This window comes from Chamaea fasciata, unplaced genomic scaffold (genome assembly GCF_029207755.1).
Source record: "Chamaea fasciata isolate MVZ Bird 193981 ecotype frontalis unplaced genomic scaffold, bChaFas1.0.hap1 SCAF_6, whole genome shotgun sequence".
Classification (NCBI taxonomy): domain Eukaryota; kingdom Metazoa; phylum Chordata; class Aves; order Passeriformes; family Sylviidae; genus Chamaea; species Chamaea fasciata.
The window spans coordinates 60,978,744-60,992,643 of NW_027094091.1; the positions used below are offsets into that span (position 1 = coordinate 60,978,744).

At 40.2% G+C, this 13,900-nt stretch overlaps 1 protein-coding gene across 6 annotated transcripts in view; it reads right to left on the bottom strand.

Moving 5' to 3' along the window:
* Positions 1-13,900, bottom strand: part of MAPK10 (mitogen-activated protein kinase 10) — a 145,394-nt gene that overhangs the window by 28,986 nt on the left and 102,508 nt on the right. Inside the window, exon 9 of one of the 6 annotated variants that reach the window (XM_066186580.1) lies at positions 7,650-7,721. The exons of the other annotated variants lie outside the window; for them this stretch is intronic. Within the exon in view, the coding sequence (XP_066042677.1) occupies positions 7,650-7,721 (72 nt within the window). The remainder of the gene's footprint in view (positions 1-7,649; positions 7,722-13,900) is intronic. 6 annotated transcript variants of the gene reach the window in all.

Consider the following 13,900-nt stretch of genomic DNA (forward strand, 5'->3'; position numbering starts at 1 on the left):
TCATTCAGTTGGCCTGTAAACCTCAGATAAATTCCAAACAAATTTCCAAACAACTACAAGGAAATTGAGTTTGGCTATAAGAGAAAATTCACAACACTTCTCTGTCTCAATCAGAAAATATTAAAAGCATTTCTACAGTTTACAAAGTAGTAGCTTGTAATTAAAACCAATTTAGACAACGAATTATTGTCTTCCTATCTAGCCTCAAAATCACAACAGTTTTGCTTTTTCCTTCTCATGACGTGTCTGCGTAAATCACACTCTTTTTTTGAGTGATGAATTGTACTTTGTTAAGTTCAACAGCAAGACTTTGCAGGAGGAGTTACTGTTTGCCTTAGGAGGTTTCAGCTGTACTGCAATACAAATAACTTAATCTCTCTCACGTTTGTTCACCTGAAAGAGGAGCCTTTTTCCAAAATCCTCCTCAAGCAGTACCTATGGACTGTGGTGTGGGAGTAATTCTGCCAGAATGCCTGTTTATGAGCGAGCTGCTGGAATTGTGCTGGGCAGTGGTGGTGCTGGTGGGAATCATGCTTCCCACCCGCCTGGCACACTGGGCTGCACTTTCTCCACCTATCAAGCAGCACCTCTGTACCAGCTTTGCTGTACAGGAGCAGGATTTGCTCTTTCTGGATAAATGTGCTGCTTCTGGAGATAACTAAAATTTGGACACATCAAATCTTGCTTTTCTTGAGGTAGGCACAACGAAAACAAGACAGACACAGGGTGTTTTGTTTGTAACGGACAAACATGAAGATCATCTCTTTTCAATCTCAGTCTAGAGGGAAGGACCTTGCTAATTGTTTTCTCCTTAAATCTGCATATTCCACCAACAAAAACTAACTGCTCCACTTGAGGCAATTTTTTAATGCTCGTAACTTGTCAAATTTAGAATAATTACTGTGAAGAGCTCTGCAGTTCCCTCCCCAGCACCAAATTGTGGCAACAACTGCAAAGTTGATAGGCCAACCTTTTTTTTTTTTTAATTTTTTAATTGGACCTTTCTTTTAAAAATAAATCTGCTAAAAAAGAAACTTCACTGCGGGAGACATCAGTGTCACATTCATATTTTTTCCACAGTCCCACAATTTACACATTGATGCCAACACAATTTACAAAAAAAAAAAACCAACAAACCAACCCACACAAAAGGAATTGAAAATGCTAGCATCTGGCAAGAGAGTAACTATAAAGCATTTTCTGTTCCAAGGTGAACATTTTAAAAGAATGTGTCATTTGTAAAAATTAGACTGCAACAGAAAATACTGTGCAATGTTCAGAATAATGACTGCTATTTATATGGAACAACAGAATGTGGTGATAACAAAAACTAACATGTAACACAAATAAATTACTTCAGAAGATTACCATTGATCATCCAGGAGTTAGGAGACAGCAGTGTTCATTGGGCAGATGTCATTAACATTGTGGATGCCCATCTATGACTCCTTAACTAAACTTTACAAATGCTATTTTTTAGCTGGTATTTTATTCAGTTGCTGAGCATCTGTGCTTACACAGCAGCAAGCAAATCATAAAATCATAGAATGGTTTGTGTTGGAAGGGACCTTAAAGACCATCTCATTCCAAGTCTCCTGCCATGGGTAGGGACAGCTTTCATTAGGTCAGGTTCCTCAAAGCCCCATCCAACCTGCCCTTGAACACTTCCAGGAATGGGGCACCCATAGGAGGCACACCACAAACGTGCTACTAGTGTTTATAAAACCCACTCAGGAGTTTGCATAGGAAGTAGGATCTTAGTGATACAGCACAATCCTAAAATGTTTCTGCTTTTCTGTCAGTGAAGTTGGTATGGACTCAGTTTGCTTTTGTATCTCAGGTGTACCTGCAACAACTTGGATAAGAAATGAAGAATAGACTCCTCAAGCTCAAAACATAGAAAACAAGTTCCTGGAAACTGTAGGATGCTCCTCTTCCTGAATCAGGAGAAAACAGAATGATTCTGTTTTCATCGGTGAATTATTCAAAAGCTCTTTTTGCCCTTTACAAGTGAGTTTTTATAACAGTTAACAGTTACTCAACTTCCCAGTGTTTAAGGAAAGACAAATTTTAGCCTCGAAGTTCAAGACTATTCAACAACATACACCATTCTACATATTCATGTATCTATCAGTCTATATCTATCAGCTGAGCCACCTCCAGAAACCCTCAGCTCACTAGTATTTCATGAACCTTTTGCATCAGTTCCTTCTCTACATTTCCTCTGACTTCCAAGAAGTGGAAGGTGTACACATCACTCAAAGGATGGGAAGTCAGCAAAGAGAAAAGGCTGAACAAAGAGAGAAATGAAAAATCTTCGGGAGAAAATATAATAAATATTCAATAGAGCAGTTGTCAAAATGCATGAACCGAGTTGTATTATTGGACAGGAGCAAATGTTCTCATTTTCCTTGTATTTACATACAGATGGCAGGTTTTCCAAGATAAAATTATAAGCTGTTAGCACACTGTCAAAGTTCAAACAATTTGTGTTTAGTACAAACATTTCTAAAAGTGTTACAGTGCTGCATTGAAAATAGTTAAGTAGGTTTTCATCCATTTAATAGTGCTGGGAGTGGTTCTTTGCAGCCTGGGCATTAATTTTTTTTGGTGGTTTATCCACAAACATCACTGTTTCCATGGAACCACTGCTCATTCAGCATTGATGCTTACAGAAAAACCACACCAAAAACTTACTTTTCAGAGTATAATTCTCATCTCGGATTTAAAGCAGAATTAATTTACTGTGCAAATACACAAAGCTGCTTTTCCTAAGGAGTTTTTGATTTCTAACTGCCAATAATACCCTGAAAATCACAAAATGCTGCTTTGCTTACTGTTGTAACCATTAAATCCGTACTTGTTTTAACAGGTAAGACCACAGTAGACTTCTGTGCAAAATTTCTGCAGACTGTGTCTTTCTCCATCAGTTCAGATTTTCTGACAAAGAAAAGGTACAAAAAAATTAGTTCTTAGAAGGTTTGCTGGAACAGTTTCCAATAACGTGTTCTCTCATGTTGTCAGCCCCTGTATCTTCTGCATAAAGCAGAGAAAGCCTCAGGGCAGTTATTGAGATCTTCTCTGATGCTTGCAAAAATAATTTTGTCACTAGACCTAGAAAATACAAACCCATCTTTTAAAAAAAGATTATAGCGAGGGCTTTAATGACTTGTGTACAGATATTGCTGGACTTTGTAGATCATTCTGACTCAATACAGCAGCATTTGTTTATGGAACCTAGACAAAGTTATTAGGCAAAAGATGTATATTGAAAAGTATTTTCAGAAACTACCTTAATTTTTCTGCTCTCACCAGCAATCCAGATCAATTTAATCTGAGCTTTGTAAGTAAATTAACTGTATGCCTGAAAAGAATCTATCAAAAGGTGAAACTGTTGTTTCAGAACATGAGTCTTGAAAAGCATAGTTTTGTTTCTGTTGAAATGAAATGGCCAGAAGTGTGGATTTAAAAAAAAGAGGTCCTTCAAGGGTACTGATGGCTTACATGTATTCCTGTCTATTTTCTTCATCTCACACTTGTCATGTTCTTCTGTTTCTGAGCACTGAGTCTCAGCACAAGGTCTGAAGGAGTGTTTTAATTCAGTGAGAATCTTCAACGATCTTGATTATTCTTCTGAAATTCAGTTGTCCTTCCTGAGCTCAAAAAGGCCGGTTTATCTCCTTAATTCCACAATATGGCTTTGAAGCTGTGCCCAGCATTTTTTCAGCAGCACAGCCGAGGAGTAAACTCATCAGATCTGTTGATGGCTGGAGAAGCTCCTCTACAAACACATCTGCTGCTGCACCTGGCACTGGCTGAAGATTTCAAGAGCTCTGATAAGATTGATGCCTAACAACTTTGGGGAGAAATTTCATATAGTCATAGAATCTGTTAAGGTTGCAAAAGACCCTTAGGATCATTGAGCCCAGCTGTTAACCCAGCACTGACAAGACACCACTGAAGGCCACTGAAGGCTGCTTGGGCTGCAGCGATCCTGTGCTGGTGGAATTCACAGTCCTGAGGGATATGGCTCAAGTGAAGAGTAAAGTCAGGACCCTGAAATTTTGGAAAACAAAGTTCCAGCTGTTCAAGGAGCCAGGCAATAGCACCTCATGGGAAACTGCCCTCAGGGACAAGGGAGCAGAACAGAGATGTATTTAAGGACATTTTCCACAGAGCACAAGAGCCAGCAATCCCCTTACACTCCAATCCCTACAACATGCATGGCATGATTGCAGTTGTAGAATAAGGTAGAATAAGGCTGCATAAGCTTGTGCAGACATATACTATATCCATATACAGGCTTCACATCTCTCAGCTGAATATATACTTGTCTCCCTGAGCTTGTCCAAGTACTGGATTTAAAGGCACATTCATCCTTGTCTGCCTAAAATGCCTGCAGCGGCTAAAAAAATGTGCAACTACACTTTCACAGCTCACCAGAGGACTAAGGCACCTTCTTCTCTCCTCCAGATCATTTATGCAGCGATGAGAAATGGTTAAGAGTCTCCCTCATAAAATCTTGAGGAGAACATGTGGAACAAGAGTCAAACTCACAGGTACATCCAGCTTGTCCCATTGTTCCTCAGGCAACACAACACACCATGTCCTTGCTCGAGGCACAATTAGGTGCAAGCTTCATGCTAATTGCATTTTGAAAGCAGAACTACTGCTGTCAACATTGAAATGAAGCTTTCATATGAAATTTAAAAAAAAATAAAAAGGAAAAAAAATAAAAAGCTTTAGCGCACAATTAAGTGCATCACATGCATACATCAAAAATGGTGGAAAAAAAAGGTAAAATTTCAAGGATCAGTAAAGACCATGAGGATTTTGGACACTGCAAATCATTTTTCACAACTGGGAGTTTAAAAGAGGATAGAGATGGGTTCTGTTCTCAGCTTCACCCCAGTGATTTCAGTGAATTCAGATGGATTACAGGAGTGGGACACAGCAGCAGCCTAGCTAAGCACTCCACTCTGCACTTACTCAGAGGCATTTTCTGCTTTTCTGCTTCTGAAATTTTTAATGTTAGCTGAACAGACTATTTAGTTGTGTAAACATTAACAGCATCAAATGACCTACACTCCTTAACCACTGGAAAATGGCAAATAGTAAATTTTGCAGTCAAATATATGACTGACAGTGTATTTCTCATGAATATTCAATCTTTCAGCTTCAAAACTGCTTTTCATGCTTATTTATGCATAAAAATTGACACAAATTAGTATTAAATACTCTTCAAATCACAGTGTGGATGTGAAATGAAGCACTGCCTGTTAAGAAAAAATTGCTGATAGCAGATTCTGGTACACTGCCAGGCTTAACCCACTTTATGACAAAGAGGAAACTTTTTAAAAGAAATGGATGTTTAATTACTCTTACTCCTGCACTTCCACACATCCTTAAGTATGCTGCCCCTGAGCACTGAGGGCTTATAGTCCCTGCTGATGGAATTATCCAGCTGCCCAACTCCATCACTCGTCTGAAGAAATAATCTTTTTTACAGCAATGCTAAGCATTTTCTGTCCAGGTTTAAGGCAGAGGATGCCACGAAGTGATGAATTTCAGCAGGCTGGGTTGGAGCTTGCAGCTTCCCGACTGGTTTTCAGCTGCACAGATGGACAGGGGAGCAAGAAGTGCTGAACCCCTGCTAGTGGCTGCTCAGCAGCAGGGAAGGGGTGTGGGGCATGGATTTGGAGAAGAGATGGCTTTGAGGGGCAGCCTGAAAGAAGGCACCAGCATCATTCTCTGTCCACAGAACAGGCACCCATGGAACAGCAGAAGAAAAGCAGAGAGGTACAGAAAACACAGAGCAAGTTTAGCAACGTATCATAAATAAAAATGAAGAACGTGAACTCAATTACAGGCCAATCCCAAAGAAATCAGCAGCTGGTAATGACAATTTCTGTGGAGTTACTGCAATAATAGATGACACACAATGGTTTAATTATAGAGGCTTTGCGCAAGTTCTTTTTAACAAGCGTGCAGCTGTGTCAAAGAAATCTGGTTTTGAAGTGCTATTTCAGACATATTCAATTCTTTTCAGACTTATTTGGGGATATCTCTAAATGTTAGCTTATAAAATGTAGGTCTATGGACATAAAACCAGTTCTGACTAGAACACTGAGGGATGCTCACCCGTACACCCAAAAGTCTGACTCCACATTGACAGGAAACAGAAGCACAGCAAATCTGGAACACAAATCAGTGCTGATGATTTCCATCAACACACAGAAGGGAAACGTTTACTTTCACACAGGCAGAAGAGATGTCCTCCAGATCATACGAAGACACAAGGGAAGTGTATTGCTCATTTCAGGATGGGTATGGTCACCCAGCATTTTGGACAAAACACAAATTAGAATCTAACAAGGCAAGGCTGTGAAAATATTAATTATATAATTGCCTACTTTCATTTCTTTAATGCTCTTCAGATGATACTTTTTCCACATTTTGATCAAAATATTGACCCCTTTAAAAACCCTTGCCCCTCTGTAAATTAGGTCAGAAGTGCTGAAGTGAGCTGATAAGTACATGTATATACACACACAAGTGTACATGCACACCTACTCAGAGAAAGTTATATAAAAATTAAAAATGCCTGGAAACTCCTCCATCATCTAAGTACAGAATTTAAAATAGAAGGAAAACTTGTCAAAGGCTATGTCCATTTCTCATAATCATGATCCTATGGACAGTAAAAGCCTGGAGTTAGATCAAGCATGTACTGATCTCAGTTATTGTTACACACAAGAAAGTGTTCCACAATCTGATAAATACCGAAGTGCTTTAATAAAGCGTGGAACAAAATAGTAAATAAGGCTGCCTCAGCCCTGAGTGTAGAATGGTCTCCAAGGAAAACAAATAAATTCCTAGTCTGCTTGTCCACTGATTTAGTGCGTTTATCTGTAAAACACTTCTTGTTGATGTCAAGAATATATTCTGCTTTCACATAACAGTTCCATGTACTTAAATAAAAGATGGCAGACCCAAATCCATTACAACAGTTTCCCAAGAAACATTCAGACTTCTGAGTCATTAAACTACTACCAAGTGATAATTTAAGTCTTGGGAAGAAGTTGTGCCCAAACTGAAACCGTTTCCTACTTTTGTACTTAAAACCACTTGAAGAGCAACCAAACAAAGCAAATAAGCAATTCTACGAGTCTATAACAAATAAGCATTTCTATGATTCATGTCTGAGTTAATCAGAGATGCAGAAATGCATGTGAAACTCAGAACATCTTGCACCTCACCCTGAGGTAAGTGGTGACTTGTGCCTACCCTTCTACCACCTTTAAAAAACCCACTGATTTGTGAAACCCCTCCCACACACCACCAAATTAATTAAGAGACATTCATAACAACAAAACTGTGGTCACTGGCTGCAGAAAGGGATTCTGATGAACTGTGTGGGATGTTGTTTTCCATCTCCTCATGCTGTACTTACTGTGCTTTTCACCTAAGGCTTTTGCTGAGAGGCACTAATTGTTGACATTTTGGTTTGCAGGGGTTTTGCAGTAGGACTTAACCCAGCTCTTTAGGTACAGAACAGAGGTTTGGCAGCACTAGTCTAGTGGGAAGGGGCTGGAAGGGAAAGGGTTGGAAGTACCTACTGGGGCCAGGATGGCTGCTAGGAAGGATACGATCAGTGCCAGGAAACAACACAGCACCTTTAATCATTTCTCCCATGATGCACCCTACTGACCACATGTCAACTGAAAACAAAAATGAAATGAAGGTAAACAAGAAAACAGGAACAGAACAACAAATAAATGAGAAGACTTATCCAATCATGCTATAGCACAGCGCCTGCAGACACAGACCTGCCTCTTGCTCGTGGAGGCTGCTTTTCTGCCTGAGCACACAAGTTTCATGACAACAGAGCAGGTCTGAGAAAAATCGACTCCAACAGTTTCCTCTACCCCAGCGTGGATGAAAGACAATGCCATTAAATACAGAAACCCAACTGAGACCCACGGCTGGCTACTGTGTCATAATACAACTTTGTAATTAAAATTTACCAATTAACTTTGTCATTTTCAAGCTTTCATTTGTATTCATTACCTAGGTTTATGATGCTTTGTCTTGTAAATGAATGCTGGTCTCTGTATTCAATAAGGATATGCAAATTGCTATTCCTTTATCATTCCAGCTACCAGAGATCCATGCATATTTTCACAAGCTGAACTGCCAGAAGCCACAAAAGGAACTTGGGTCCTTGTGAAGACATATCCACCGCTGATTCAGGATTATGAATAGAATTTTTGAGATCAATCAACTCCAACAATGCTTGCTTTAGGGCCTGTTGGCTCACTTCCACCGAATCTCAGTGAAGCCAGCAGTTCATCACAGGGATCTTGAGAATCTCATAAGATTTCCATTTGCCATGATGGGAAATAGTGATTTCTAAATAGGCCAATTAAGACACAGAAGCGCTAAGCTGTACCTTCTGCACTGAAATCCAGGGAACACTGGGGGCCTATTTACCTCCTACAGGGAAGAGCAGTTCAGCTGGGTCAAACAAAGCTCACAACAATTTACACTGGAGCACGAGATGAAAATCAGACTCCTTAGATCCAGCACAGGACTAAGGTGGCATTTTCCCTCATACTGATTCCATGTAACCACATTACCTCGGCTGTCCTTGCTCTATGATAAATCATAGGGCATGAAAGCAAGCACAGGGACAGACTGGTGTCTCAGGGCCAGAAACTGGGGAAAAAATATGAAAGCATCATGCTGCTTGGTTAAATTTACTCTCACAGTTTAATATTTAGCAACAGTTTAAAGTGCATTTGACTTTGAAGGCAAATGTCCTATCTGTGGAAAGCTTAACATGCCTGGGGGTCTAAGGTTCCCTTGTTGCTTTATTTAGCATACGAAAAGCTTCAACACTACACAATAAATAAATCAATAAACAAAAAACAAAGAACTAAAGAAAAGGCTACTTGTTTGGAAGCAATAAGCAGACCTAGAGATGCAAATTATTGCTGCTATCTTCACAAGCTAAATGGCATGCAAAATATCAGGAAAAGATAGAGCAAGCAGTTGTTTGTTCATCTGTTATTAATTCCTTTTTATTTTCAGAGGCTGCCTCCTCACATCACTGCTCTATGCTATGCTCCAGAGGGCACACACACAAGTTGAACTAGTGCCTTACTAAACTGCAAACTGTGTAAAATCAGAGATGATTATTCCTCTCTATGCCTGAGGTTTTGGGAAGGAAGCTCTTTGAAAATTTCCAAACCAGAAGGAGCAAAGATAAATACCTAAATATAACCAACATCCCAAGAGCCTTCTTGACTGCTGCCTCTTTTTCACCTCCTGAGGCAATTAGAAATAAATCAAAGTGGAACCAGGATTTGGCTGTGTTAGGAGTAGTTAGTTGGAGGTTAAGAATTTCAGCACATACAGCAGCAGCTGTCAGACGCCTCCGTCAAGGCACTGAGACTTGTGCAAACCTCCAGAAAGGACTGCAGAACAGAGAGCTATGCCTTGATCCTCTGCTTCATTTAGTCCAACATCAATCCAGATGTTGCAGTCCAAGTAATTCCACTCGTACAAGCATCGTTTAAAGAAAACAAGCACACCACAATCTCTAAACACCTGCACCAGGATCCAAAGCACTGGAAATCTACACCTGGTAAAAGATTTTTTTTTTTTTTCAAATGTGGGATAATCACAAATGCTGGCAATTCTACATCAACACACGGAACATCCCTAAGCTTTAATCAAGGGCAGGCTAACTTCTAGTGACAGACGTCTGCGTGATTTAAAGTAAAGGTTCGGTTTAGCAACTATTTGCCTTGATGTTTTTAAGATCATGTGAAACAGTGTTAAGGAATTTAACCTATGGTTTTCCAAGACCCTCTGAAGTGAAACTGTTGAGATTTGGGTAGCCCTTGATGAGAGACCCACTCCGCCATTAGAATATCCAGGTCCTGGACTACTAGGAGTAGGGGATTTTTAATGTGTTCAGAACCTCTACAAAGCAGATTATTGCACACTCTGGAACACATCCTTGCATGTGTACACGTACTTCAGAATATGACTAAACTTGCCAAGGACACCAAATGCCACCCTGGCATAGCCAGCTTGAACAAGTGCTCACCAGAAACCACATGCATGTGTCTTTCTGAACAAAGAAAAAATTTTAACCCTATAGAAAATCTTCTCTGGGCCACCTCCTAGTTCTGATTCCCCACCAAACAGGTATTTCCTGACCCAAATGAGTGCTTGCTCATCCTTCCAGATTTCAGTTTCCCTCCAGCAGAGATGCAGAAGGGTCAGGAATTGTAGAACTACCCAAAGATGTTTCTATATGGAGAGGACCCAAGTAAACCTTTCATAGACACCTCCCTTATAAATCTACATTCTCCTTCTGCAAAACTGCAGGTTCTCAGGGACTCCACAAAAAAAAAAAAAAAAAAAAAAAAAAGAAAAAAAAAAAAAAGAGGGAGCCCATAGGGAGAAAGGGAGAATGTGTAACTGCCCTTGCTCAAACATGTCCCACTGAGGCGGCTTTTCAGTCTTGCACTCAGTAAGATCCAGCTGTCATTCAATGAAAATTGTGACATTCAAATTAAAATTCATTAAATGCAAGCCACAGGACACTCCAGGGACCAGAGATGCACTCACAGCTGAATGAGCTTTGCTATCTTTTCCAGCCTCATGGGCTGGTTCCCACTTTCTTCCCAGAGCATTGGTGGGAATACCAAACATTCACATTTGTAATAGCTCCTGCTTCAGTGTTGCAGAAATCGCCCCTCTGCCAGCTGAAAAGAGACGTTCACCTCCTCAAAACTAACTGAAGAAGATAATGATGGACATATTAACGAAGCAAATCTTGATGCCTGATTTTACTTGTGTAACTGTAGGCCAAAAACACAACACTGCTTGCCAATGGCTAAGGTGCAAACTCCAGTAAAATGTCAAGGCAGCTGAGTATGCCTGCGATAACAGCAAGCTTCTCTCACCAAATTCTCCTAAAATAGACAGACACCTTGCAGGGCAGGATGTCTCTTTACCTCCATCTCTGTTTGAGTACTCCTGCAGATCTGTACTGATGTCTGCTCTGAAGAACCATTACTAGGCCCTTACTTGAATTTTCAGAATGAAAAAGACAGTACCCTGCATTGGATACTGGACCTTGTTTTTAAAGGTTTTTCTGTTATTTCTATGCAATTTTTATAAAAGGGCATGGGTTATAAAAATACGTGGTAATTCTCAGTAATACATGGGCAAAGCCGCTTTTTTTTCACATGCTCCAGATACCACAGCTACAAAGGTTCCAGACCTGCCCATGCCAAGGAAAGTCTGTGATATGCAGCACTCCCAATAACAATTGTGGCGGTGGCTCAAACTCTTGAAAAGGATTAGAAGCCTCCCCAAACCACCAAAACCTTATCTCCCTCAATTCTGACTAAGTCATGGCAAAGTCCTAGTTTTGTGACATTCCAATCTCCTTGCTGAGACTTTGCTGATATACCAAAACCCTTCCCTTTGTGCCTGTATTTGTTATATGCTTGAGTATCAACATGTTTTAACAAGGGCTCGCCCAGCACAGTATCAGCTCAATCCATTAAGATTTCCTGAGAAAGTTTTCCCTTTCTAATTTGAAACACCACTTTCCACAAGATGTTATGAAAACCTTAATATTTCCCAGTAACAGTAATAAGGTTCCTAAGTGTTTGAATAATTGCCTTAGTGACTTCTAATTTTCTTCCTGCCAAACAATGTGGACTACAAGTGCTCTCCTGACAGATGCTGTATGGAACCAAAAGGGAATTGCCACCGTTTTACAAGGGTGAGGCTTCAAAACAACTTATGAATTTCTGTCATTTTTTAAACTTTCCATGACCCATCAGGAAGCCTGCACTGGAGAAGGCTCCTGCCTCTTAGGCTGCAGTGCTAAAAAACAACTGCTAAAAAATGACTGAAAAAGCCATGGGAATCCTGGGCAGCAAGCTCAAGAATGAGTGGAGGCGCAAGGGATGACACACGCCCTTCCCTTTCTCCCATTTTCTTTTGGAACTATATTAAAAAGCCATCACAGTAAGAGAGACCTACAGATAATCTTGCCAAGGAATGTGAAACACACTACACTGTGTCTAACAGATCATAGCCTTGAAAACCTGTCTTGTAGATCCTGCATTTCCTAGCTCCAGGTCCTCTTTTCAGCTTCTTTTTGATTTTGATTTTTTCATTTTGATTTTGAAGTATCTCTTCTCAGGTCTCAAAGAGTATTCAAGTACAATTGTGCGACCTCTTCCAGGTAGTCTCTCTTGCTACAATACAAACAGATTAGGAGATCATTTGAGGATACTTGTACATTTTCACATCTGGAACAGGAATCACGGAATAGAATCAATTGGAAGGGATCCATCAGGATCATGGAGTCAAACCCCTGGCCCTGCCCAGCACATCCCAGGAGTCACACCATGTGCCTGAGAGCTTTGTTCAAACACTGCTTGAACTCTGCCAGGTTGGTGCTGTGACCACTGCCCTGTTCTGGTCCCCAGTCATCCTCTAGGTAAATAAAAACCCTTTTCCTGATATCCAACCTAAACCTCCCCTGACTCAGCATCATGTGATTTTGAATGTGTTCCAGTTCTTTATTTTGATCTTGTCCAAATACCTGCATGCTCTTGACAAAAGGCACTTCAGTACTGTTTTGTCCACAAGTTCTAAATTCTCTGCTCAGCTGTTCCAGTCTGTCTTAGCTCAATTTAGCACAGCTGCCATCAAAAAAAGCTGACTAATGCCACAGAAAAAAAAAACCACCCAAAGCATTTGAGACCATCCAATTCTCATAGGTGCCAGAATATGCAATTAAAACCTGCCTTGGTTGAAATTCATACAAGGCAGCAGTGCATCCTGGAAGTCTTTAAGGCAAGTGATGGGAAATAAGCACTGGATCATCTGGGATCCAGTCCAAGAGCCACGTAGATGACAGACAGCATGGGGGTTTCATGCTAAGTGCAAATTACACTCGAAACTCTTGGAGTATGCTTATCTGAATTAAAAAATAAAAAGAGAAAAATGCCAACAGCCTCTGATCCTCACATCTACTCTGAGACCTCTTTGAAACAGGCCTCACCTCATATGAGCAAACTTTAAGACAAATCCCGAGTCCAAAACCAAATACCCTGGGGAAGAATAATCCTGGTCAACAAAATCCAAACTTAGCCATCAATGCCATCATAGCTAACACACCCTTAAGCAGTAGGCTAACATGAATCAGCTGATCCTACCTGGAAAGCCAGGCCAGTCACACTTAACAGTATCTTTTAAATAATCCTGATGCTCATTGCTGGTTTTGATTTTAAGACAAAACAAGCCTTAAGAAAATACGATCCAGAACAAGAAAAACAACAGACTGCACTTAACAAAAGTGCAGAAGTTTTTATGATACTGTAGTTTAAGAAACACCCCAAAATACCCCCAAAACACTAAACTTACTCCTATTAATCAATGCAGATCAAATGCAAGGATAAATTCTGCTTATGAGTGGCGGAAAGGCAGGACCTTTTCCTAAAAGGCTTTCTTGATGCAAACTCTTTTTCAAAGGCAATAGAACACTTTCTGTCAGATGTCAGACAGCATCCCACCACACTCAAAGACAGCTGGTGGGAAAGGGAATTTTTGAAAATCTGGCCACAGAAAACATTAACTGTACCCATTAATGCTGACTTCTTTTCACAATTCCTTTTGGGTGTTCATCATTACATAGAAGAAAGTTGTAATTTTTCCCTCTTCCTATTTTAACGGTATTTTCTCTTTTGACTGTCTTAGACTTTAAGCTACTTGCAGTAGGAATTATCTTCTCCATATTTACAGCGGAAATTCAGGCTTAGCCAAACTTAGGACACTTGGCTATATCACCATATATCTC